General features: G+C 39.8%; 1 protein-coding gene across 2 annotated transcripts in view; it reads left to right on the top strand.

Annotated features, from left to right (window-relative positions):
* rad18 (RAD18 E3 ubiquitin protein ligase) overlaps nt 1–17,625 on the top strand; it is a 29,015-nt gene that overhangs the window by 9,934 nt on the left and 1,456 nt on the right. The window contains exons 5-12 of one of the 2 annotated variants that reach the window (XM_086040798.1): nt 594–961; nt 1,699–1,798; nt 5,815–6,002; nt 6,975–7,045; nt 7,185–7,245; nt 10,441–10,566; nt 11,936–12,059; nt 14,529–14,570. In XM_086040798.1, the coding sequence (XP_085896924.1) occupies nt 594–961; nt 1,699–1,798; nt 5,815–6,002; nt 6,975–7,045; nt 7,185–7,245; nt 10,441–10,566; nt 11,936–12,059; nt 14,529–14,570 (1,080 nt within the window). The remainder of the gene's footprint in view (nt 1–593; nt 962–1,698; nt 1,799–5,814; nt 6,003–6,974; nt 7,046–7,184; nt 7,246–10,440; nt 10,567–11,935; nt 12,060–14,528; nt 14,571–17,625) is intronic. The other variant, XM_086040799.1, reaches the window with a different exon arrangement.

The following is a 17,625-nucleotide window of genomic DNA, read 5'->3' as shown; positions in this document are numbered from 1 at the left end:
GAAATCCACCTCTTTTTAGCCAACTCAGGGGGCGGCCATTTTGTCACTTCAGTCGACTGAAAATGACATTTTTAGTCATCTCTGGGGGCGGCCATTTTGTCACTTCAGTCGACTGAAAATGACATCACAACTGCTCAGGGCTCAGGTAACGACCAATCATGGTTCAGATTTAGAAAACAGGTCAGCCGCGATTGGTAGTTACCTGAGCCCTGAGCAGTTGTGATGTCATTTTCAGTCGACTGAAGTGACAAAATGGCCGCCCCCAGAGATGACTAAAAACGGGTGGTTTAACTCTTATTCCATAACGCAATATTTGTCAGAATGCCTTGTTTCAACTAGTGGGCTTGCATAGGACATATTCTTGGAAAAAAAATATGTTTGGTTTGACTTCCACCTTTAAGGCCTCAATTCCCTGACTAAAATAGTTATCTACTGCACTGGACTCGTATCTATCCCACATGACATACAGTGTTTATGTAATCCTATATTGTTATGTGATAGAAGCAGAGCTTTAACACAACTGTCTTTTACTTTCTATAGACCATTTTCCATGTTGTAATTCCATGCACATTCTTCATTTCTCTTTTTTCCAGACGGCAATTGTCACAATCGTATTTTGACTCTCCACCAATCTCCCCGAAGAACACAGTATCAGTCACATGCAAAGAACCCGGAGTTAAAGACCAAAAGTGCAACAGCTCTGTTGTGAGTCACTTTTTCCAGAAGAGGCCCAGGAAGTCTCCTACCAAAGGCATCCAGACGGGACGTAAACGCAGTGCAAACGACACCGACCCCAACTCAACCACTGTAAAGGAAGAGCCCATTGAAGTGGGAGAGGCATCCGTGCAGGATGTGGGGTCAGTGCAGCAAGAGGACACAGAATTGCAAAACATCAACACAGAGGAAGAGATGCCACATTCTTCCTCATCACCGCCAACAGATGTGAAGCCTGTCATCAAAGGTAAAATATCACCGGTACACAAGGTTGTTAGTACTGATAGCATCAGTTGGGTATCTCTTGGCAGCCTGTACTCACAATCTGGTAATACACATGGCATTCAGGCCAGCAGTAGTGTAGTGGTTCACATGCTGGGTTTTGTGCCAGTGCCATAAAATCAATCCAGGAAAAGTCAACTGTGATTGTTGGATTGGGGGTGGGGGGATGAAATGTTTTTGTTGGAAATGACACAAAGAAGTGGCAACTGTCACATTGCAGAATAACCTTCCAGTTTTGGCAGTGCAAGATGTGCGCATTCAAAGGAAAAGTGGCTTTGATGGTATTACTGAATCCCCATAGTTTTGATAGTACACTGCACCTTAAACTATTAGTTATTGATTTATTATTTATTGAGCTGTACAAATTACCAGTGGATTTTTGTGTGTTTCACATCATAGGCGTTTAGAGCATAATTTTATACCTCCAATTTTTGTATGGTATTTTTGGAGGCATTATAGAAACTGTAGTGCTCCAAATTTCCCACTAGTGCATTCTAATTATTGCTGGCATCGGGCCAAAACCTCATTTGCATATTGAAGGACATGGGGAAAAAAGTGAAACCTTGTGATTCTAGTTTTGCTTTTGAGAAACTGTTCAAATGAAGAAGATGCTACCTCCGTGTTTTTTGTTTGTTTTTTTTGTGTAGTAACTTGCAGTATATACCGGTACATGTTGAAGCCATTAAATGTGTCTTCTTGCAGTGGAGTGCCCTGTGTGCTCTGTAAGTGTGTCTCAGCAGTTCATCAACAAACATCTGGACATGTGTCTCACAAGCGGAGAGAAGAAAGAAAGCTTAAGGAGGTAACGTAACTACAATTCACACTAAAGCAGCACGGCAATATTTACTTCTTATGCGTTGTCAATACCAGAAAACATCGTTTACAGCAATTGATGTTCTTTCATACTATTCTAATTGTGAAGCTCATGCCAGGTAGTTAACTATTTCTATGTACTTTGCAGGGTTTTTCCTGCATTCAAAATTGCGAGGCGGCCGCCTCCAGCTAATTTGGTGCCCGCCTCCAGCCAAAGCGATTGATATTGCTCAACACAACGCGATTGATGTCTGCAGCAGCAACATATTTTAACTGCAGTTGCAGCGTTCGCCATTATGGAGGCGCTATAATTCAGGCCTGGCCAACCCGCGTCTCGCGAGCCCCATGCGGCTCTTTGCCCGGTTTCATGCTTAAAGCCCTTTTTCTGCTCTGAACTTGCAAATTTGTCATTGCCAATTGCCTTTGTCATTGTGTATGTGGTGAAGGGCAGCACCACAGAATGGAGCGATGCTGGGCGCTACTGCGCGTACTCAGACATCTGCCACGACAGCAAATCCCCTCGGATTGAAATAAATTCTACGTTACGGCGGCGCCGTTGTGACGTCGGAAAGCGTTTCTAATAGGGGAGGGGCTGGCAAGTGATTTACTGCATTTTGATGGACTTAAATAGTAATGGCTTGATCACAATAAAGGAAGCCTTGAAGTGTATTTACATTGTTAATACTGAAAAATACATCTTGTCTCCTCTGGATTTTCCTTTTTAAAATGAGCAAAGACTGGGCTTTCTTTTGTAATAATGAGATATGCATTTCTCATCTTAAGCAGTGGGAAAAGCCTCACTTTCAACTTTCTGCTCGACTGCTACGTCAGCACTTCCAAATATGGGCACGTCAGCCCGTTTGATAAAGGGCTTGTCCGAACGCGGCGATCAAACAAGTGAGATACCAGCTGTGTGCATCTCACGCACTTACGCAAATGAGATGGGGCATAACAAAAATATGAAGTCCGACACAGGACGTTTTAGCACAGTTTTTGTTGAATGTAATGGTAACCCCACTAAAAAAACAACAAAAACATTAAAGTGCACCATATGTATAATGTGACGCTTTACAGTAAGACTTTAAAAATTGTGGCTCTAGTTTTAATTATTCGTTTTGGAACTCTTAACTTAAAGTATGTTCCCTGTAAAAGAAAGTGAGTCAGTTGAATTTGCAGAATATTGTACATGCAACGTCATGGCGCATGGTAGGAGTGGGCGATATGGCAAAAATATCACGATTTTTAAAAAATACTATTGCGATCACGATTTTATCATGATTCTTTTTTTACATGGTTTTTTTAAGACTAATTTGCACATTTCTGTAAAAAACTAAAAGAAAAAAAAGACATTTTAAGTCAGCTAAGCTTTCTGAACAGGTTTTAATTTGAATAGTGACCATTTTTATCAAAATGTGCAGTGAATGGAAACATAAAAGGTAACATAATGTAAACATAAAAACACAGCTCGTAATGCAGGTCTTTTTAAAGCCCTTGTTTTCCACTGTTTTAATGGGAATCATGTCTCAGTCTCTGCCTCAGTTACTCCTTTACACTGCTTGCTTGTTGTTTCATATGGAGTGCTCTTATTAAATAACTGTGTTACCGTGGGTTGCGCTAGCTTGGAGCTAGCGGCTGCCTCTGGCAACCATGTGTCCGTTTGCTTTGGCTGTCGGCGCTGACGTCCGAACCGAGTCTCTGCAAACTTTGCAAATAACTGGTTTGCGCTTTCTCCTCCGAAGAAAAGCCAAACCAAATTGACACTGTGGATGTGGAGTTTCTTTTCGGGACCAACTCTGCTTCGTGGTGACTTTCCGCTATAGCTTCCCATTATATAAAAAAACAGGGAGGCGGGGAGTGTCACGTACTGTGCACTGTGATTGGTTGATCGGGTATACGCGTCAGCAGCCTTGCGCCGCCATAGAGCGAATGTTTAGAATGTGCCATGTAGACGATTAAACAATCTTTCGGCTTTATGAGATCGTGAACATGTTAATAAACCCCTTAAAGATCTAATATTGTCATATCGCCCACCCCTAGCGCATGGTCAGGATGATACCATCTCTACCTAAATTTGAGCCAGGAAAAACTCTGCTCTGTATATGCCAACTTCGTAATGATTCCCGGCATATGAAGACTTGAAGATTTAAATTCTTCTAATCTCTTTTGAGTCTCATTGTTCTCAGTGATTCATACTGCACTGTGTGCATCAGATCGATTGTCTTTTAATTATTGGTCATACTTTTGCACCAACACAGAACACTTAATCTGGATGACACCTTTATGTCACAGTGAAGAATGGTGGTAGTTTAAATATTCCGGACTGGGTAGCAAACAAGGCATCAGGCGGAGGGCTAATCTTGCAGCAAAGAATTTATCGTAAAAAAGAGTGCAGATGGGTGCAAAAGTAGACGATTTTTGCTTTGAGGGGAATAAAAAGCTTAAGTAACAATTAGAATCAAAGACAAATTACTATTAAGTGCAATCTCATACAATATGAAAAAAAATAATGATTACTGATTAATCGGATGATTAAAAACATGTGTAATGCATCAAATATTTTTCCCCCCAAATGCATTTCACTGGACATTAATTACATTCGGATTTTCGCTACTCGCGGGCCAGCGTGGTCCCTATTCTCTGCAAATAACGGGTGTCAACTCTATAATTTAAATATAATATAGCAATTTTTCCTTACAATTGCATGACATTATTGGCAATTTTCTATGACTTTTTCCGTATTTTTTCATAAAATGTATATTTTGTGTAGAATGCAGAACACAATTAAATGATCTAAAAATGAAGGAATAAATACAATGAAACGCAAATATCCATTGGCAGGAATAAGTCAGAATCCAAATACGTAACGTTGTACACAACTGTGCTTTAAGTAACATTTAGGAATAACTGCTATTCAACCAGACTTTTGACAACACTGATTTTTTTAAAATTTTGTTCCTAAGGCACCATTTAGTTCAACTATATCTCTGTCTTGGACCGAATCATTTACTTGCATTGCCAATACAGGAAGGATTGCCTGCATGTTTGCTTTGTAATGAGAAGTTATCAAATAACAGAGTAATGTGAAAAGACATTTCCAAGGAAAGCATGCTACATTTGCAGCTGAGCACCCAATTGGGAGTGAGAAAAGGTACGACTGCAGTACTTCAGGAGAAATTAGAGGATCGTAAAGATCGATTGCAGAAGTCGATTCCATCCAAACTTGTTGCAACCCGGGAGATAATAAAGCATGGTAAACCGTTTACAGATGGTGACTACACCAAGTATTCATTCATTAAAATATCAGAGCACCTATTTTCAAACGTCAAAAGCAAAACAGACATAATACAGAAAATTAAAGACATGCCTCCCCGCAAAGACAGTCAAGGAAAGGGCCATTAGAATAGCAAGCAACATCACCAATCATCAAATCAAGGACATTAATTCAGCTCCAGCATACTTAATTGCCTGTAATTAGTCGTGTGATGTGATCGATATTGAACAGGCCGCGCTGTTATGCAGGTATGTGAACTCTGATGGACCGTGTGAAGAAATGATCAAATGAATACCACTGAGAGGCCAAACACGGAGGGAGGATATATCTGAGGCGGTGTTGAAGTTTTTGAATAAAATTGGAATAAACGCCAACCACCTGTTATCAGCGGCTACAGATGGGGCACTCAGTATGGGAGGCTCACAAAAGCCATCAAAGCAGCAGCTCTGTGGGTAATGTTTTTGCGGCTACAGACAGATTTGTTTTGTCTGTTTGTTTTTTGGTCCAATCTGGCTCTTTCAACATTGTGGGTTGCTGACCCCTGTCGAAGGTTTAACTGATCAACAAGCTATTTTGTTCCAGAAGCGTGAGCGCTGCTATTGCGTGCTAAGTAGCAGCCCAGACTCAGAGATTTTGGTGCCAGAAACATACCCATCAAAGGATTGTAATAGAGCACAGTGACTTGAATGCTGCAGATCTGTGGATTAACCGATTCAAATGTTTGTCTGTCACAGCTCCTTTGGCAAGACGAGACGCCCAATGGGGAAGCTGGTGTACAACCTGCTTAGCCTCCAGATGTTGAAGCGGAGGCTCAAGGAATGCCAACTTTCGGTGAAAGGCTCCCGAGATCAGCTGATCAAAAGACACAAGGAATTTGTGCATATTTATAATGCGCAGTGTGACTCGCTCAACCCCAAATCAGGTGAAGGAAAGCAGTCCTCCAAAGCTGCTATGTATTTATGCTTCTTTCCGTTATGTTAGTAACTCCAGTCTGTCATGACTTTCTCTTAGGAGAAAATGTTTTATTTGGCTTTTTGTGCAACTTCCTGTCTATCTATTATGAAAGAAGGGTTTCTGTCAGATCTCATCGGATCAGCTTGAAATTGTCCCGCTGGCTGGCAGGAGAGGTGGTGCTACAAGCAGTGGATGATCACTCTAGCGTATGCACAAATTGAGATTTAAAAACCAACATGTGACAACGGGTTCCGCTCCTTAGCCTATTTAAGCGTGTGACACCAGAAGCCAGGTCCCGCTATTCTTCTGATGTTTTCATTGGAGTTCAACAGGAGGGACTCCTACCCGTGGCTCGGCTCTGGCCAGCTAGAAATTGGTTTCCACTGCTGTACAGGCTCTATTATAGCTCATCAATGCGCCTTCAGCCCATTAGGACACCTATTATCCCAGTTCAGGGGACAGCTGATGCATCCCCATCCCGATCTCATCCAGCTCTGGGTTTGGCTGCTACCGAATCTTGCCTTTTGTACCGTGCCCCTCGGCACGAGTTTGATTCTACGGGGTGAGCGTGGCGATCTCCCATCCACTCAGTGGTCGCTGTTGTTAAATGTCATCCAGTGCTTGTAGCCCCGCCCCTGGCAGTCAAGAGGGAATGAAATTGAACGAAAAGTTACGCATGTAACTACAGGCACTTGGCTTCCTGTGTCACGCGCTCATATAGGCAAAGGGGCGGCACCAGTATGTCACATGTGACTTTATTCAAATCTCAACCTGCACATGCGCTAGAGAGTGATCATCCAGTGCTCGAGGCACTGCCTCTTGCAGTCATCCGAGATTCATAGAACCGTAGTTGCATTGGTAACATTTACATTTAACCGTTACCTAAAGCACGGTTGACACTAGCATTCTTACGTGTAATCAACATCTCATTCCTCAACAGTCGAAGACATTGTTAAAGAGGTGGAAGCCACTGAGAGGATCAAAAATCAGCTGCATGACAAGGCCACACCTGTGAGTTGGAACTGTCTTGTGGTTGTATTCATTGTTTATAATGTGTGTGTTCAGTTGATGTAGTGTATACTTTTCCCTGCTATTTTTGTGATGATGTCATGTTTTTTTAAGAATGCTAATGACGATTTCTGATGTGCAGGTTATGGTTTTCTCAAGGAATCACTCTGAGGAGGAAATTGATGAGGTTCACTCAACATATAGTAAGTGGTTTTGTTCTTATTCGGTCACTGTTTACATATCGGACCTTTGCTACAATGATGTCAGTTATTATGTCTGATAAATGGCATCAATTTGAACTCCTCGGTAACATGTTTAATAAATACAGTACACATGTGAAGCATATTCTGCACTGCATAAAGTTCTGTATTGAAAAGAGATCAAAGCCAAATAATTACTGTACTCCAAAGTTCAAGTCACTGCTCCTTACTGTAATCAAAGTGATACAAAGTAGCCAGGTGTGCAAGTCCATCATAAATGCATGATGCAAAAGATATTGATAAATTTGGTGTGAATGAAATCAGAATCAAGTACATTTTGGGTACATTTCTTTTTAAAAAAAGTAGATAAAACATTGGCCTTTGCAAAACTGAGCTTTACGATTGCTGTCTTCTGTAAAAGAAATCCATACAGAAAGAAATGAACGGAAAAGAAATACTGAACTGCTTTGTGGCACTTAGCCAGTTCGTGCCAAGCCTTTACAATATATTTCACAGCCTTAAAAGCTTACGACCAAAACTGCTTCAAAAAACACTAGCGGCGGCACTGTAGGGAGTCGCAAGGGGTTCGCATCTCTTCCACAGACAGCTAGCCAATATGAACAGACAATGAAACGGGTCAGTAAGATGTCCTCTGTTGCAAAAAATAAAAAGCAAAATGTGATTTCTATGCCTCATGTGAGCTGAGGAACAGCTTTTCTTTTGAATTTCTTTGCAAAGAGCACTTATCTTGCCATGAGACAAGGAGAAGACTTGCAGGTGTTAACTCAATTGCGGAAGGCAGTGAAATGCTTAGTTTTTTAAAACTTAAGAAAGACTATTATATTTTATAACATTGGACAAAGTGCACTTCATGACTTCACTGTTAAACTAGATATTAGAGGCCCGTAGACCAATGCTGGACTCAGGCTTATGGCCCCAAAGCCTTTGAAAAATGAAGTCTCTTACATGTCATATGGTGAGATGAGCTATTGGCATCTTAATGGAATCCTCTGATGAACCCTCTTTCCTAAGCACATCATAAGCTTTTATATAGGTAGGCCCACCCTGGTGACAGTTTCTATCAGAAAGTAAAATTGAAATGAAGACCTGAATCCTGCTTGACTGATGAGAGCGCCACCACTCAGCCTGCACGATGTAAAGGTTGTCATTGCTGAGTAATTGTTGCATAGTAGTGCAGTATAAAATGACATACTTAGTATTTACAATCATGACTATTCATTCCTTAAGGAAATATTTCAAATTGTAAAAGAGACAATTGTGTACCCTGCATACTTGAAATTATAGCTCGATATAGGCTTCTTAGAAGTCTGTTCCTACAGTATGCTCATGTGCCTGGAGAGTAGGCTTGATGACTATGGAAAAAATAATCACAATTATTTCGATTCAGATTGAAATCACGATTATTAAAACTATTATTCATTGATTTCAAAATTTAGGATCTATTCAACTACTAAAGCTCAACTGCTCAAAACTATCATCATAGCCTGATTGCTGATTCATCCCTGCAAATTGAGCACATTATTCTTGAACAGCCTGTTCTTTTCGTCAAGTACAAAACGACATTGTAAGTAGAGTGTTAAATTCCAATTTTCATTCTGCTACATCCACACCTTTGATGCCGTTCAGCTTCACACATATTGAAGACTTGAATAAGCATGACCTTTATCTCTTTATTATACTTTATCAACATATCTTACGTTATTTTCATAAGGCTTGAGACTTACTGGTCTAACCTGGGACCTCAGGGATTATATTTCGTGCCATGTTGTGGAAATGTGTGTTGGTACGACAAAGTCCTTGAATCTTTGCATCTTTGAATTCTGAGAAAGGAAAAATCCTTGAAAAAAATTATCTTTAAATATAACTTTAAAGGATGAGAAAATCAATCAAAAAGTAAGAAAGTAAAATTAGAATATACAAAAATAATAGCATGGATGGAGTACACTCTTAGAATGGGAACAGAAGAACGTTGGGATTGAAAGTTATTTTAATAACTTGCTTTCACAGATTGAGAAGAATTTGCGCTTTTGAGTTTTATGCATCTTACCTGTGTTAATGTGTTTCCACAGCGTTTGTGTGTGAATGCTCATTATTTGAAGGAATATCATTCCCGAAGCCGATGCTAATTTACCGTTAGCATCTAAATGACATTGACTTTAGCCTTGGTGCTAGCGATGGTTTAAAAATGAAGCATGTTTTATACACCATGTATTTATTTTTTTGTTGTGTGTTTAGTTTCATAGTAAACTCCTACTGGAGTGTCATTAAACATCTTAGTTTTTCTTCGATTATAACTTTTTAAAGATCAAGAGAAGCCAAAATCGAAAACACAATTTAAATTTCGAAGAATCTTCCATCCCTACTGGAGACCACTCCAATTATTATGTTAACCACCCCCATGAACAACAAGCAGAGATGTTGTCTCTTCATTGAGCAGTTGAGGAACTAAGATTAGAAGGGAGAAAAACAAAAAAAAACTGATCCACCTCAGACCCTCATCCTGCCTTTGCTCAGTGAGTTCACACTATCGAGCCAAAGTCAAACAAACTAAAGTGAAACCCGACTGTGTCAATTTTTACCTTTGGAGTAGATAACATGGGTTGCTCCATTTGAAAGTGTTTTCTGGTTAACCGTCATGTTGACAAGAACCTCACCGGGGAAAAAAACCTTTGAAAATAATTGAAAAATGAATGTGACTCACAGGAGGAGGCTTCTAATAATAGCTGCACTGCTGTGATAACCTCTTGATTTATCACAGGCGGATATGGGTGAGTCACACTGCCAGCAGATAGAAAGCTCGGTGTAGCACTCACATGCGCTTGCTGCCTTTTGTCAAAACATGCTATTTATTTGTACAATCAACAACAGCTGCTTATTGAACAATATCAACAAATCTGGAAAGTTCAGCGAGTGACAACAGTACGATGCAGTGCGGGGTGAATTCCGCTGTGAATTCCAATACAATAACTAATATTCTTAATAATCCTTTCCCAGTGTCAAACTGTGATTGAGTCAATTACTTTATTGGAAATAATTGGCTTGTGTTCAGAAGGGTTTCAATTAAATGGTAAAGTGTCTAAGTTATGATGCAATAGTGAACGGAATTAAGTTATTCAGTTATTTTCAGTGGTACTTCACCTGCACGACTGACCTTCTTATGCATCATTATCTTCACAGGGAAGCAGCACAATAACGACTTCTCTCGACTGGTTGCCCAGGTTCGTGGTCGCCTGGATACAACCAGGCAGACTCAGATAAAGGAAACGGCGGGAAGCAAGGATACAGAGCAAATGCCTTTGGCAGGTATGGAGACCATTAAGATATTCTCTTGCATCACGTTTTTGAACCTCCAGCAAAAAATGTTTGAAATTTTCGGAACATTTCCTTCAGTGACACGTTTGCCATGTAGTTGACTTGAAAGCCTCATAGTGACTTTCGGTAAGTTTAGCCCGGGGTGAGAAATGCTTGTCGGTGTTTATCCAGTATGTTCACTTTTTTTTTTTTTCTTTTTCTTTGCATAAATACATTTAACATTTCATATCTGTGCAGCAACAAAACTTAATAACAAAAAAAAAGTCTTTCAAGCGATTTCTTCAGATAACAATACACAACAATAAAACACATGACCTTGTTGGTTACAAGATTGTCACAGTACTGTTGAGAAAACACTTAACTCCATTTTTATTTTTTTTTTCTTTCATTTTTATTTTTTTATTTTTATTTTTTACATGAATGGTGTTTCCGCATTACAGACATATCATTAATGTGAAAATTAAACGTTTCCAAAATTCACAGGACAGCGACGTTATACTAATTTATAGTGCTAGAAATAAGTTCCTCCTAGTCTTTAGGTGTTTTTTTTTCATTTCAGGTGCATACCACATTTTGATTGTGTGGTTCAATTTACTACTTTTAAACTACATATTAGTGAGGGAAAACAATGTTTTGGATAAAGGTTAAGTAAAAACTCATACAAGTGTTTATTTTAGTTTTCTTCAGCACAGTTCATTTTCCTAATTTTGCTCATCTGCTTTCCCTACTTTCTGCATTAAGAAAAAGGCTTGGTGCCCAAGAAGAGTGAAATATTTGCAAGTATTTCTAGTTTCATAGTATAAGTCCAACTCTCCATTGTGCAGTGTTTTTCAAACTGTGTGCTGTGGCACACTGGTGTGCCGCGAGATATTGTCAGGTGTGCCGTGGGAAATTATCTAATTTGTGTGCCTGTGCGGTCTAGCGCCTGGCAGCATTATCATGTCTTTACGACATTGTAGTACTCCTCCATACCAGCAGGTGGCCAATTGTCTTTGTTTAGAGACAAGCGAATTAGTGACGCATGTTTATCCAAACAGGCCCATATTTCAATTTAAGTTGCTCCGTCATTCATAAACATGTCAGGAATTGCTGGTACAAGCTGCAAAGTTTAATCAAAGTGGAATGTGCTATCATCAAAATTGTCTTTAATACTGATTTGTACATACCTTAAAGAATTCAAGCTGTAAGCTAATGATGGTTATATAAGTGCAGATGCTTACTGGTGTGATACGCGCGATTTACATAAGATCCGACTTGTCAACAAATCGTGACTACTGTTGGTGATTCGTCGTCTAGCAAAATAATCGTTTCTGGCAGCCCCATGTACTGTATGTGAAGTACGTACATTTTTATCTTTCAGCTCAATGTGCAGAATCAAGCAATTCTTTGGATATCAAATCCGAAGGAGAGGAAGAAAAGGAGCCTTCTACGAGAGGCATTTTCCTCTCAAACAGCCCCACTTACAGTGACGTGTCTGTCAGTAGGTGAGTCCTCCGTAAGGTACTTGTGACACCCCAAAACTCTTAGGTGAGACTTCCCTGAAGCCAGACTTTTTAGCCCCGGGGCTGTTGAATAAATTTTGGATTTACTTGAGGACATTGCTGGCTGGCTGTACTATGAGAGATGTGTGGCATGCCTGGCAGAATGCTTGCAGGTTTTTTTGCACGCAAGTGCGAAACCACAAATTGACTGCAAAAGAGATGTCTGCCCTAACTTATGGGCGCTGATGTGCTGTAAATCATGAGAACTGTCCCTAAGCAGGGGATTTGAAAGCAGTTTTTCAAATGCACACGACCAATGTCACCTCAAAGCGTGCGTGAGCAATTGCGCGCCGCTCTCTCCCTTTCAGCGCACACGGTGACGCTGGCGCGCACCACGCACACGCGTTACATTTCTACACTCATTCCTTCATTTCCACCCCAGTTTAATAATCAAAACAGGACACCACACCATGTTTCCTTCAGTTTCAGTAGTGCGACAGATGGTGCACACCCTGTTGTTACACTGTAGTTTGAAGCATACACTCACCACAGACGTGACGCTGCAGGCGATATGCGGACCGCTCCATTCAGGAAGTTCAAATACGGGCAGAGTTTACGAGCACCTTAAACGTGGCTCTTTCACGTGTTTCAGGAGATCAGGTGACTTGAAATGTTTCTGTTTTATTAAATAAAATGTTTTCCAAACAGGTCAGCCGTGATTGGTCGTTAACTGAGCCCTGAGCAGTTGTGTTGTCATTTTCAGTCGACAGAAGTGACAAAATGGCCGCCCCCAGAGATGGCTAAAAACGAGTGGATTAACTCTTATTCCACTAACGCAATATTTACCAGAATGCCTTGTTTCAACTAGTGAGCCTGCATAGAACATATTCTTGAAAAAAAAAATGTTTGAGTTGACTTCCATCTTTAAACATAGGTGGCATCAAATTAAACTGCACTATTAAACTAACCGCTGGAGGGTGCTGGAACTGCAAAAAATGGAAAACGTGAGCTTTTTATCCAGATTTGCTGCTATTATACCCGCGTTTCTACCACTAGAGCTGGCAGCGCTGTTGCGCCATTCTACTTTTAAAGCCGTGACAGCGGATACGTCGATGTCTTCTTTGAATCCAATTCTCCGTCTCTTAGCCAATTTAATGCATCAGAATATACACGTGGCAGTGTCGCGAGACCTCGGAGGATGTTGTGGAATTTTTTCGAGACGTAGGTAGGCTAATGGCGGACGCCGTCGATCGCCGCGGGGCTCTGTTAAGTAACGGCAGCGCTATATACACGACGCGCACGACCAGTGGAACCAGTCGAACGTGATATGATATGGTTTGTAGACAATGACGATATTGACGTCTTTGTAACAGACTAGAGGATGGTAATCACCACTCTATATAAAAAAAAAAATTAAAATAGTGCTTCTCTTGCACTGACACGTTATTTTTACGTCTTCGATTGAAACAGTAGATAATAATAAATTCTGCCTGTGTGAAAGCCACACGTCTAAGCTCTTTAATTCTTTTGGAATTATGTTTCTGTTTGCTACAGGGGCTGAGATATTAATCATTTTGTGTTGAATTTCTGGGAGAACTTCAGGTTTTCAAGGCTAATTCCAACGGCGACCTTAGGTTTTGTGGAGCTGTAGAGACAGGCGCTTTAGTCCTTAATGGGTTAATATATCGTGACATGACGCCGACGATATATCGTGGCGATTTTAGTATTGCGATATCACGATATTGTGAGATCCCTAGTTTTTTCCTTTATTTATGAGTGGACAGTGTGGGACCATATTGATACTGATTATAAGGAGACTTAATTATGCCTAAAATGACCTGTGTCATTTTAACATTTAAACCTGTGTGCTAAAGTTAAAGTAACACATTTGCAGTTTCTCTAGCCTTCGTATAAAATCTCCGTACAGCATAAAAGTTAATACATTGGTTACATATTGACTGTCGTTTTGTCGGTAATACGTTATAATCGGCTCGCAGATTAATCGGTCAGGCTCTAGTTTTATGACGTCAGTTTGACCCTGGAACATGTTATTTGTGTTTCCGTGGTTTGGAACATTATTTCTTTTTCATTTTTTTAAGAATTGTGAACAAATCAGAGTTCGACTAGCTGTACTTGCTTACTTTTTCTGTCTTTGCACACTAGTTGATATTCTTCTGTGGCAGTTGTCTTATTGCATCTCCTGATCTCCTCCTGATTGGTCTTGAAATGCAGGGAGAACATAATGAGAGAAACCTGTTCATCACAGGGAAGTAGCAGCAGGGAAGAGTTTCACGCTGTGTGTATATAGTATGACGCTTACTTTTATAACTTCTAGTGTGAAGTCTGGCACCAATTCAGATTCAGTGCAGTGGAGTCCAAACCACAAACTTTATTAAAGCCTTGTGTTGCCACACCATACATTCAGTCAAATTAACTGTTTTTCTCATTCTGCCTCTTTCTCCTCATCTTCAGTTCAATTTCGGACATCTATGCACCAGAACCTTCCATAAACGAGTAAGTCTTTTCCACAGCGTTTGCAAAAAAATAAAAACGAATAAAATCTCCTTCTCATTGTAGATGTTATTGTCAGTCCCGATTTGAAACTGGGCGTGTATTGTTTGGCTGTCGATATTTTACAGGACTCAAAAAAGTTTGGAAAGAATTCCAAATCAAGGCACTCGGTTGGTTGACAAAAGTAAAAAGCCTTTATTCTTTTTAAGGCTCAAACATTAAAAACAACGCATATCGGACCATTGGCCTTCATCGCTGCTGGTTTCCATGACTTAAAAAATATGTATACTGCAAAATAAAAATCAATTGCATGGGTAATTGTGTATATGATGAGATGATTTAACATATTTAAAGTTTAAGATGTTATAACTGCTCTCTGAGGGAAAACGCAACAAATAGAGAGAGACCGCTAAAATATGCAAATAGGTGAGTTTTTCAGCAAATAGCTGGATACGTTCCGCGGGAAAATATACAAATTGGTGCATTTGTATCGGCTGAACCACAAATGTGCACGGAGCCAGATGAATGCAAAAATGTCACAAATGAATACTTTTGTTATAAATAAGTACATTTTTCATAATTTGAACAATTGTGTTGCTTTTGATTAATGTAAATGCTGCGTTTGAATTTTGTTTTGGAGGAAACGGAAAAGTCAGTCACAGAACATATTGCCCATCTGATTTCTTTGTTCCAAATGAGCAAAATGATTTTATTTTGGATACAACCGTAATATATATTAAAAAAGAAATCGTAACAAAAACCGTATTTGTCTTTTCACTTATGGCCTTACATCCATGGAGTCTTATCATCGGGTTGATTCATGGTCTGTTTCCGTCGAAAGCCACCTAGTTGCTGTGGTCGGCGAGGTATTTTCTTTCTGCACTGCAAATGCCCTGTTTGTAAAGTGCTCAATAGGATGTCAGTGAGGTACGAGCACATTGCCAGGCAGGCAGCACGTCGGCGTGCCGAGTAAATGATAGTGCTCTCTTGGCTCCTTTACACTTCCTAATGTACTTCTCCCTCCTCACAGTTGTTTAGGCTTCAAACTTTTGTTTTTAAGATAAACATTTTAAAAAATTTATTCAGACTAAGTGGAGACTTTGAGATTGGGCATGGAAGTGCCATGTCACTCCCATGGAAGGAAGCGGGAAAGAAAGTCTTATAATCTCCACGTTGCAGATTGTGGTGGTTGGCGAATCAATTGTTTTTTTTTTTATAAATTGCCCATGTATATCAGCCCACTCCGTCATCGTTCTAGCTTCCACTTGCCACGTGGACTTGTGACCCAAATTCCAGTGCTGGAATGTTATTTTTTTTACCATTAAAGTCGGGATAAAGAGACATGGGACACTTTGTCATCGGCTGTGATATGATCTCGATCTTTACTCCTTGCTTGTGTGGAGGGCCCAGCATGTGAGCTTTAAGAGGTTCCACATGTGGCCGTTGCAACTCCTTGGTGGTTATCTCACAGATGTGTTACCTGGGTGACACCGGTTTGCCCCCGAGGTGTTTATAAAGCAATCCACTTATGCTGCTAGAAACTTACCACAATATGCTTAAAAAGTGTAACCTTGTACCCTGAAATACTTTGGTCCTGCCCATCTAAATAGTCGATGTTTCTCAATTAATTGTATCATCCATAAACAAATAGACTCCTCCCCCATTTCTCATCAAGTGGCACAGTTCGGTACACTACACAACTTGGACAGTATTTGAAAAAATGTTTTTAATTTCTCCAATCCTGTAGTATTCAAAGCCTGAAATGATGGTGCAAAAAAAAAAAAACGGCATTCTTCTTCCAAACAAGCCATGAGAACTGCGATGAAGAAACAAATGACTTAAATAATATCCTGTAAATACAGCAAACTTGAATAGACCACTTCTTCAGCTTCTAAGATATGATTGTGCAGTTTGTGTATTTACAGCACATCGTGGTATTGACACCAGTCAAATTCATGCACAATTAAAATGGTGTTGAAAGTTTTAGCGTACATATATTGTAAATACACATTATATCGTATGATTGGTCACATTCAAAGTGACAGGATGCTGAATAAATGAGTTCAATCAGTAATAGGTCCGTTAAATTGACCTCACTGTAAAAAATCAAGATGACATTCCACCACTTGAGTAAAAATAAGTAAGTTTTCTCTCCCTGTCACCAAAAGGACAGGGACATATGTCTCTATGTAAATAAATCATTATTTGTCATTTCAATTAGATGGCATACACGCATACCCTACTCTGCAGGGTGTGTTTAAAATGTGCAAGGAACCAGTTGAATTGTAATGAATTTGCTGGTGACAAAATTAAAAGACCATTTGTCAAGATAGACTGCAGTAATTGCCAGTCACCCCAGCAGCATTCTGATCAAGTACACATTCACTTGGTGCAGAGATTCTGCTGGAAATTAATTAAAGCTTTTTCATGTCCGTAAATGTGGAAAGTCCCAGTTAATTGGTAGTCACATTCATCACCCATCTTATTTCATCTTTTTTGTTCAAAGAAATATGAGCTTGTAGATTTGAGCCACGGAAATGATAAAGAATCAGTGATCAGTTTGGGGATTTGCTGATATTGAATAGTATGTTGAATGCAGTTTCACCTCATCTTGTTCGAGTTATTAGGCAGCACAAGAAAAGTTATGTTGGCATTTCTTTTGTTTATTTTGTTTTCATTTTGGTCATACATACTGCTGTAAAATTAATTCATTACAGCTCCTGTTGTGAGCAACTTGGCCATTATGGTGCACTATATTACAGTCATGCAGACAAAACTGTTTCACAATCACCGTATTTTCTGGACTATAAGCCGCACCTTTATAATAACCCACTCCATTAAAAAAATAAAATAAAATGAAAAAACATTACGTGAGCCGCACCGGGTTATAAGTCACACCTATCCATGTTGAAAAATTTGATATTTTCTGCTTTACAGAACGAATTTGAACTGTAAATGTCCATGTATGTATCTATGTATGTATGAACCTGATTCTTTCCGAACAGTGCCTTTTAACATAGCAGCAACTTTGCTGATTAAAACCGAACAGAACCAAGTA

The sequence above is a fragment of the Filicampus tigris genome, chromosome 9, assembly GCF_054856515.1.
Source record: "Filicampus tigris isolate MCC_2025a chromosome 9, RoL_Ftig_1.0, whole genome shotgun sequence".
NCBI classification, from domain to species: domain Eukaryota; kingdom Metazoa; phylum Chordata; class Actinopteri; order Syngnathiformes; family Syngnathidae; genus Filicampus; species Filicampus tigris.
Note: the sequence above shows the minus strand (reverse complement) of the source record. Positions and strands in the feature narration are given on the sequence as shown.